The following is a 10,864-nucleotide window of genomic DNA, read 5'->3' on the forward strand; positions in this document are numbered from 1 at the left end:
TGCCCATATTTTTCAAGTCTTCTCTTGCTTATTTTTGGTCTTTGGTTTTTTCATTCATCAATGCAGTATTTACAAAACTTTCATCCACATTTTTCTCCACATGCATAAAATCTATATTGTGTTTTAGCTCGAGGGAAGACCAATACTCAAACTCAAAAAAGATACTACGTTTCGTCCAATTCAACTATTTTTTTCTTATTTCATCATTGCGCTTTCTTGTTGCACCCCCGTGCTCAGGATGTTTCCTTGGAATACGATCAGCGAGACAAGCCAATTGCTTTAATATAACTGTATTGTTGAATCGTCTTGGATGTGGCCTTCTCTCAGGTTGACCATTAAACAATAAAGTTTGCCTCCACTTATGGTTCATATGCAAGAATCGTTTATGACCAACATAAGACATCTTCTTGGTGACGGGAATGGAAGATGTGTATGTGTAAGAAGTAGGGCATGCTAAATAACCTTGACCACTAGACAAATTTCCACGCGTTGGAAAATCATTGATAGTCTACAACAACACCGCACACATGTTGAATACGGTGTTGGTTGATTCATCTCTCATTTGGACTCCTTCGGCCCACAACATTTTCAACTCATCCATCAAAGGCCTCAAGAAAACATCAATGTCCATTGAGGGTGATTTAGGGCCAGGAATCAGCAAAGTTAGCATGAAAGAAGACTCTTTCATACATATCCATAGTGGTGTATTGTAGGTAGTTAATATAATCGGCCAAGTACTATTAAAATTGCCAAATGGATTGAATCTGTCAGTAGCCAAACCTAGATGAACATTTCTAGGTTCTTTAGCAAACTCTGGATATCTTTGATGAAAATCTTGCCATGTCTTCCCATCAACCGGATGATACATCATACCATCTATTGAGCATCCAATATTATACCAACTCATATCTTTAGCTTTGAATGTGGAGCTATACATTCGTTAAAGTTTTGGAGTCAAAGGAATGTACTGCAACACTTGTTGTGGTATAGCGTGGCTTTTGTCAACGACATATATCGTCTGGATAAGTGTGGTCTCCATAGTGCTAGATCCTTGTAGTGTTTACTGGTTTTTCTATGGGGATGGGTTCTGAAGCTCTAAATATATACAGGTTTTCAATGGCAGTTCTAGATCGAGAAAGTCGTGCTTATGCTTCCTAGATTCTCTATCGTCACTCAAGTTGAAGAAGCGAGGACACCATAATGTTGACTCTGATACGGATCAAGAACACTTTTGTCATCTACTTGATGGTAAAGCTGAATTTTCTGATTCTTGACTTGATCTGGATGAGAAATACAAATATTTATTGATAACGGGACTCTAAGTTTGTTTCTTAAAAATTAGGTAAAGTAATAAAGAAGGAAAATATACGATGAAAGAGAATATTTTTTTTAAAGACGTATTCTTCATATTTATTGTATTTTTCTGCATGCAAACATACTTATTACATGTTTTTTTAACGGGAAAGCAAAATCCAGCAAGAAGCTGGAATGTTACAATACGAAAAGGAAACAACAACTGGTATAGTGAAGGGTACACCATGATACGAATAAAATTCATAATGAATAGAACTACTGCTCGAATATTCATTTGAACCACTTTGATCTTCTACCCAAAAATCTAAACCCCAAGAGCAGAATTAATATCCCAAATATCACAAATATCACGACGCAAGTTATACGAAGCATTTTGTAATCAGATGGCACAATTGCAAAGGTGCAATTAGCATGGTTTACGGTTAATACAATCATTGAAATCTGCAATTCGCGCATCAAAGGGAAATCAACAGTGAGCATGTAAATCATGTAAACTGACATGTAGAACCCTAAGGAATTCGTAATAACAAATACAGCATATGGTGCTTGATTTCTGTGGGTACCCATAATAGCTTCTCCAGCATAGTGGTGTTTAATGGTAGGAGTACCATCATCTGCGAGTTGCGGTAAAGTACTATTGCCTGTGTCCCCCCAAAGTCCTCCAGGAGGACTAAGTGAGGTTTGATATGTTGCAGTTGTGATAAGTATAACCACCACAAGAAGGGTATTCCTAATTTCGATAGAAGAGCCTCTGAGTTTATACTCTATGAACTTGTCTAACCAATCTCTATGCGGAGAATGAGGGTTTTCATGTTTAGTTTCTGGTAGACTTAGATTTTGACTCATGGTTATAATTAGGTTCTGAGAAAAGAAATCTTGCTATATTGATATATTTTACATGCAAACGCTAATTAACAAAGACTTTATATAAGGAGATTGGCATGCCAGGTGCATGTACGTAGACCTTGTAATTGAGTCTATTGAAGTTACAAGGAAGCTTGTAATAGGGTCCACTCAAGTTGGAAGAAGCCTCAAATGGTGTCCTCCATCCAACTGTTACCAGTATTTTGCTTGCTAAGTGACGTTGAGCCATGACGTTTACATTAAAAATGTGGACCTCCATTCAAATAATAACAATATTTTTGTTCATGGAGATGTGAAAATGGAATGTACGTACGACGTCCTGATAAATAATTAAATATATACAAACAGTCAAACACTACTAGGGTGTGCAAAAAACCTGTAACCAAACAACTGAACCGTTTTGAAAAAACCGAGGGCTTGGTTAGTTTTTTAATCGGATGGTATTATTGTTTTGTGTTAATTTTAGTATTGCATATTGTTATGCTTTAGAATCTCAGTTTTCATTGGGCTGCTACTTAATCCGTGAATCTTCTCTTTCTTTGTATCTTCTCATTAAAAGACAAAACAATAGTTGCTGCATAAACAAAATGTAATACTACATTTGCTAATCTTCTCTTTCTTTGTATTTTTCCATCGAAGACAAAACAACACAATAGCTAGCAGCCGCTGAAAAATGAATAGAAAACATTAAAAATATTCCGCTACAACTTGAAGTTTAATTTATTTCCTTTCACATCAATCTCAAACTAGTAGAAAACGACTTAGGTATTGAAAATCTTTAACCTATTGAAATAAAATAGAAACTTGAAAGAACATATGAGTATCCGAAATAGGCCCTATGAAAAGAAAAAAAATGTAGAGATGTATACCCCTTGTATAATGACATTACACATAGGGATGAGCAAAAATCGCACCATAAATAAAATTAACCGTAAAAACTACATAAACTGCAACCGATAAATCATAATCGCAATAAAAACCGATGGTGATGTTTTTTGTTTTTCAAAAACCAAAAATTTGCGGTGCGGTGGGTTTTTAGTTTTCAAAAACCGCAAAAAAAACCGTACCGTACTGAATATGTTATATACAATTTTTTTATTAATTACTTATATATCAAATATTAAAAATAAGACAAGTTTAATGGATGAAAGATGGAAAAAAAATACTAGAAGACCAAACTTATGGTTTTTGTTATGTTTAACTTTGAAAAATGGTGAAATTAGACAATTTTAAGATATTTATTGTTAATTACGATTGATTTTACATTTATAAGATATTAGTTGTTTGTGATTTAAGTTAATTGTCATATACCTTATGGTTTTGCGGTTAATAACTGCAACAAAAAAAAAAACAAAACCGCACCGCAAAAATAACCCCTAACCGCACAGTTAAAATAACCGCACCCAGTGGTTTTGAAAATGGATTAACTGCATTTGCGGTTAGTGGTGAGGTTTTGGCTAATAACCGCATCGCGCTCACCGCTAATTACACATGTTTGAGGTTCATGCCTTGGAAGACCCACGAAGGGCAATTTGCTTCAATTGACTAGCACATAAGTGGCAAGTTTAAATGCATTTAATTTCTCATATAGTTTTTATGTAGAAAAGTATAATCCATGGTAACATCCGAGAAAAGTTATAGTTACCAGTTACCGACAATTATTCTCATAATATTGGATATATACAAAAAATAAAGATCAATCAACTATATCAACAATAAACAAAAGTACACCGGACTTGATTTGAAATGATCCTATATTATCTGGAGGTACTATACATGACATCATAGACTTTAAATCGCTCCGAGTTGGAGCACCAATGTCAGACTAGCCCACTTGGTTTAGGTTTTGCCTCTAGATTTGAGGTCTTGGTTTCTAAATTGTGTGTTAACAATTTCTACTCACCAGCTGTTCAAAAGAAGAAATCTCCAAGAGCATGTACTACCCATTCTCGACTCATCTGAGATCATGCATCCTGATACATACCATATCAATCAAAACAGAACAGCATGCACTGGTCCACAGCTTTACAAGCTGGACTACCCCCCTGGGCCCTCAGTACGAGTCTGGAATGCCTACCGGGCCCTCAGCTCATATCTGGAATGCCATCGAGCCCTCAATACGAGTCTGGAATGCCTACCGGGCCCTCAACTCGTATCTAAAATGCTCATGAGTCCTCAGTATGATTCTGGAATGCCTACCAGGCCCTCAGCTCATATCTGGAATACTCTAGGGTTTGTTCGCTACCGCACGGAGCAGTACAACCTCAACCCATCCCACATAACATGTCGACATGTAACAGATAAATGCACATACAGATAATCAATCAGTATCACAGGTAGTCCTACAGATCTACTAGACGAGCATATCAACTGGCATACATCACTAACTCAAACTCAACATATCAATAACTACTAAGATATCAAATCCAATGGACCGGCCTTGGTTCCTTAGACCCCTTAGTATAGTGAGGATAACTCACGTGGCACAGTTGAAGTCTCGCAGATACAACTCCAGTTGATGGTTGATAGATTCCCGTACCGTCAACATCAAACAATACCTAATTAATAATTGGGTTACAAGCCCAAGGTTCAACTCACACTATAAAAGCCCAAAAGTCAGTAATGCCCAAATCCCAACATATGGCACAACTTTCCAAATTGGGCCCAGACCTCTACATGGTCTTTACTTAAGGCCCATCCAATTATTCCAATCTAATTTCCATGGCCTAATATCACATAATCATAAAGGCCCAAGCTATGGCCCAATTTTCCAAATTGGGCCCCAGTCCTCACATGGGCCTTATCCTAAAGCCCATCTAATTAGTTTAGTTCATTAACTTATTCTTGGATGGCCCATCAATAGTCCAATCGCTAAAGCCCAATAGGAAGGCCCAATTCAAGGCCCATATGAAATTAGGGTTTCACATAAATGACAATTAGGGTTAAGTGTTTCTCACTTAACCCATTAAGGACTTAATCCATTAAGTCCCTCACTTTACTAAATAAGCCATATAATGGGATTGGGCTTAATGCATTAAGTCTAATATTGACTTAGGTTAATCGTCAATGATTAATATTTAATATTTCAATTTATTAAATAATCTCGTGTGTGTCCCGATTAATTCTCAAAAATTAGTGTTTTATGCCATTAGGGTTTTCCAACCCAAATTGAGGTTTCCTACCCAATCTTGGCCCATTAATCAATTGGTTGGGCTTTTAGGTCACTTTGGGCCTCATTAGGCCCACTAGGATTTCTTTGGGCCCATTAGGGTTTCATTGATCCCACTTTGTCCAACCAACCCCCAAACAAGGTCCAAACAAAATTAAAGCACACCGCCACACCACACGGCGGCCGGTGGCGGCAGGAGGCGGCAACCACCACCTCACGGTGGTGGTTATGGATTTTCTATTATTATTCCATGAACATTACAATTTACAAGCCAAACCAAATAACACACACATACTAATAAAACACACACACAACCGCACTGTGGTGGCAGGCGGTGGTCGGAGGTGCTAGCCACCACCCCACGGTGGTGGTGGCGGCTCACTTTTGCTTCCAGTTTACACCAACTACACACTTAATAAAATACAGCAGCATTACACACACTCACACACCTAATTACATATCAAAAGCATGCACACAGCCACCTTCCACGGTGGCTGGTGGCGACAGAAAGTGGCGGCAGATAGCGGGTGGTGCTAGGAAGAGTTGAAATGGTGACCAAAGCCATTTCCGGCGGCCACAACGACACACATGACGTCGAACACCTCGAAAGGAACGAAAATGCGAGATGAGGTTGGTCTAGCCGGCGATTCTGGCCTTTAGCAACCGATTCTTCGTCGTTCACAGCTCCGACCTCGATCTCGGTGGGGTTTCTCCGGCCGCACACAACATCACTGGCGGCAGTCGGACTCGGCAATGCAGTAGCGCTACGATGCCGGAACAACCCTTCTGCTCTTCATTATATTGTGACTTCATCGCGGTTTCCGTCGGTCTTCAATGTTGCCGACAACAATGATGTCGGTGAATGCTTAGTGGTTCTAGGCGGCAGTTAAGCTGATGGCGACGGTGGCTAGAGGGGCTTCATAGGGTGGCAGCTGGAGAGACAATGTACTGAAGATGACGGATGCAAAATGATATGGTAGGTTTAGGGTTAGAACGAAGGGGTGACGGGTTATAAGTCCCGCTCACTATCAAACATTGGCCTATATTGTCGATTTTAGTCCCTCCTTCATTATTCTTCTCAATTCAAATCCTGAAATTTACCATTTGAACCCTTCCTTCCATAAATCCTTACATATAAAGTCCATATAATTCCAAACACACCTTGACTTATGAAAATCTTTACAAATTAAGTCCCAAATTACACTTTAACCCCTGAAGGTTCAAATCTTGACATTTGACTTCCCGAAACCAACTCCCAACTAATTGTTATTCGATTTTGGACTATAATAACATATAATAATAATAATAATAATACAAATTGCTTCTCGGGTTCCAAGTTTATTATTTAATTATTACATTCTAAATGGGATGTTACAACTCTCCCCTACTTAAAGTTGATTTCTTCCTCGAAATCGTTTCTTCTCATTCCTTACACGCCAAACATCTTGAACTATAATCCCGAGCATAACCCTATCCTTTCCCAGACATCCGTAACCAACCCTCGCAGGGTTCTAAAAATTGAAAACAAACGAATCCCTTGCAATATGATCACATTTACTCGATCCGAAACCTGAAGTCTCGAGATGGTATGGCTCCCTGATAGACCCCTCATACCAAATCATTATTTTTGAGCCCAGTCCGCTTGTCTTTCATCTAACTATTTAACTCATAATATTTGTGGGTTCCAACATCTATATACCTCACATACACCTGAATACCCCATGAATCAATACCGCCATAATCACGGAAACTGTATGAACATTAACCTGCCTGAAGCAGTATGCTGCCACATGGCTGCCTTCCAAAATCTATCGAGACTTGCCTGGTCTCGTCTCGTTCGCCAATCATATGAAATACTGGATTCCGGCCTGGTCAATGAGCTAAAAGGGCTCCCACCTAGTCGTCTCATACGACTTCTGAACGAAATCCTTCTCTGGAACTAGTTGTCACTAGTTATCATATCACTGAGGCTCTATTAACCTTCTGATCTAACTGATCGGGCCCACGTGTCAAATTCTGACGTTACCAACTCCAAGGCTAAAAGTGATTCCTACATATCCAACGGTAGGCTTATATCACAAACGAACTTAAGCATTTCCACTACTTTCTTGCTCTCATAGCTGTAGTGGCGTTCCTACAGCCTTATCGCTGGCTTAACCAAATCTAATTCGTCTGGGAAATTCCGAAATTCAATCTGTGGGCTTCCATATCCTCACTGCTGCACCTGAACTGGTGCGCGTCCTAACAACACACTCACGCTATCTACCCACCTAGTGAATGATGCGGATACACCCGCAGACTTACAACACTCTAACACTAACTGACCACTAGTGAATGTTGCAGCTGTTGGACTACAAATTGAATTACTTAGAAATCCCTATTTAGTGTGATAATGAGGTCGCAATTCAAATTGCCAAAAATCTAGTCCAACACTCTAAAACCAAACACATCGATATTAAAATTCATTTCATAAGAGACTGTTATGAACGCTCTCTAATCTGGCTGGAACAGTTTCCCACTGCTAATAATGTGACGGATTTGTTCACTAAGCCTTTTAACAAAGCTCGTTTCAATGTGCTTGTGGGATTTCTGAAAATGATTCGTTTTGAGGATTAAGTTTTTTTTTTTTTTTTTTTTTTTGCTTTTTTGTTTATTTTTTTCTTAACTCTTCTTAATTTTTAAATTTGTTTTTGTTTCTGTATGTAGGTTAATTTAAATTTGGGAATTTTATTTTCTTTTTTTTTATTCTCACCCATGCACAAATTTAGGGGGAGAAATAATCAAAAATCCAAAAACAATAAAAATTAAAAAAAAATCCAAAAACAATAAAAAAAATCCAGAAAATTAAAAGTATTACTGATAGTTTTGTTTGCAGGTGTTGTGACGGGAAATGAAATTAGCAAGTGATAACGGGCAATCTGAATTTGCGTAACGTACCTAAGTTGAATTGTCAACGCTCTATGCTCGATGCGCTGGTAGGCACGAAAGATTATAAATGGACTTGACTAGGAGGAGTTAAAACTTAAGGAATTCAAGGACTTGACTAACATTGACCTAGTTAGATCCGTTTAGCCTGACAATACGATGCTCGGATAGGTTGATTAGGGAGATATACATTAGAATCTACCGGTCACATTAAAAGAACCCATATCTAGAACTGTGGATTCACTTTTCCTCGATATGCAGATTCTATCCTTAATTCCGGCTTTCATGGGGTGACCAGGGAATTCCGATAAACTAGGTCTGTAGAAGTTTATTTTCTTTTTTTTCTGTCTGTTAGTCATATGTTGTCTCCTCTGTGTGATCGAGAGATCCAACCTGGACTGTAACATATGCAATTCTTTCTATCTGTTAGCCATATACTATCTCATCTGCGTGACTCAGAATCCGACCTGGTACACAGTATATGCAACATTCTCTTCTCAATCCTTCTAAAAATTTCAGTTAGTCATATGTTTCATCCTCTTTGTGATTGGAAGAGATCCGACCTGGATGTACAGCATATGCATTCTAGATCTATCTTCTCTCTTAATAATTGTCTGCTCACCCGGTGTAAGGAGTATTCTAGAAGTCCTTGATGGCGGGAGCATATCAGGAAGCAGGAAACGCGTTCTAGTGCAACTAAAATTGAACCATTTAAGAGGTTGCCTGTAGATCTCATTGCTTAATTTAAGTGGACAACAATACCTGTGGTCGTCGTCAGCTAAATGGTATATTTTGAAAATTTTGTCAATATCCTTCGTGTTTAAGTGGATCACAATACCGGAAATTGACCAGATATATTCATTAAGGTGAAGACACTGATAAACAAGTTCAGGCTGTCTCACAACTTGCATCCCAAATATTTTTCTTTTTGTTAAATTTGTTCATAGTTTTCCTCTATGCACAAATTTAGGGGTAGAATTAAAAAAAAATATATATATATATATTCAAAAATCAAAGTAAAATAAGAAAATTTCAAAAATCAAACAAAAATCAGAAAATTAAAAATCCAAAAATAGTGTTATTTCTTTTTTGTTTTTGTTTTAAGTTTTCTTGTAGTTTTGTTTTGTCTTGAAAAGTGATTTCAGGTGTAGATGAAACTCATGGAGTTTGTGTCGAAAATTTATGAGCCAAAGCCTCGTCCGTGAGCATCGAAGAATTCTCATTCGAAGGAGCAAAAAATGAAGATTATTCTTTCAACATTCAATCCTTCAACCCCAGAAGCAAGGTGAAGCAGAAATTGAAGATTATGTGACGGATTGCATTGAAGCCTCCTCAATCAGTCTGCTGTTATCTTGAACCTGCTGAAGTGATCCAAAAGATTATTTCTCTTTAAAGTTCTCTCTGAAGATTCTCAAGCTGAAAGCACCAATTTTCAAGAATATCTACAAGAAGTCTCCTCACCCAATGTGCGTTAAATGTTAAATTCTGAAGAAATGCTCAACTGCTCAAGATGAAGTCATTTACTGAAGATTCATCAAGTTCATCTTGAAGCTGTGAAGTCATCGAAGATAAACGCTGAAACCAATCTCCAACTGAAGATTAACAAGAAATGTCAGCTACTTTTTTTTGGGGGGGGGGGGGGTCATTTAAGAAAAGAAAGCTATAAACAAAGGGGGGCATTGTTGGGTCAAAAATATGGTTTATACTTTACTTTTCTAGGTAAATGTATTTTTTTGTAATATTTTATGAGTTTACGGTCAGGTTTATGGTCAGTGGGTGTTTACGGCCGTAAACCCATTTACGACCCATGTTCTCCGGCCCATGTTCCCCTTGAATATCTATAGGTGTTAAGGGTGAGGAGTAGAGATTGATGAACAAAAAAGGAGTGTACGGCCTAGAGAGAGAGAAAAGAGTGTGTGTTGTGTGTGAATCTTGTATTTGGATCTACATTCTAATCATCAAATAATACAAGATTCATCATCCTCTTCTTCTCCTTCTCTTCTATTTTGATCTGACATCATCCTTTATTGATGTGTGTGTCAGTATAATAAGTGGCGTTAGTGTCGTTATAGCTGACACACACATCCATAAAGAAGTTGTAACATATGCCAAAAACACTTATTATGGTGTTTTACAAGAGATATGGGTACTAGATTATCATTTTAAATGAATTCCAATTTTCATGTGTGATTGGGATGACAATAGAAATGGGGTAAAAATGGATAAATTGGGGTACATGCTAGTTGAACTAAAAAGATCAGGACATAAAGGTGATCCCTTCATATTGGCCTCACAAAGCACAACAAGTATTTTATGTCACAGACCCGCTCGATCAAAAAATGTCTATTGTGTTCAATGCACCTCCCAAAAATTACAGAGATACATATGAAGATGTAGATGAAGAATTTAGTATTGTACTTCCTCAGAATGACAATATATTGTCACGTGTAGACACACTTGAGTTGTAGAAGGAAAATGATTATTTTCGTATTGATTGTCATGGTATTCTTATACATACGATATATGTTTCTTAATGTCATTTATTACATTTGTAGCGATAACATTTTTCATTCTTTTATAATTTAATGATCT

General features: G+C 37.7%; 1 protein-coding gene across 1 annotated transcript; it reads right to left on the reverse strand.

Moving 5' to 3' along the window:
- Positions 1–1,584: 1,584 nt before the first annotated feature.
- On the reverse strand, positions 1,585–2,160 carry LOC145060076 (uncharacterized). The gene has a single exon (XM_079007805.1). The coding sequence runs from the start codon at positions 2,158–2,160 to the stop codon at positions 1,585–1,587; it is 576 nt and encodes a 191-aa protein (XP_078863931.1).
- Between the last annotated feature and the right edge of the window lie 8,704 nt (positions 2,161–10,864).

The sequence above is a fragment of the Lactuca serriola genome, chromosome 1 (assembly GCF_051521515.1).
Source record: "Lactuca serriola cultivar US96UC23 chromosome 1, Lser_US96UC23_V15, whole genome shotgun sequence".
NCBI lineage: Eukaryota > Viridiplantae > Streptophyta > Magnoliopsida > Asterales > Asteraceae > Lactuca > Lactuca serriola.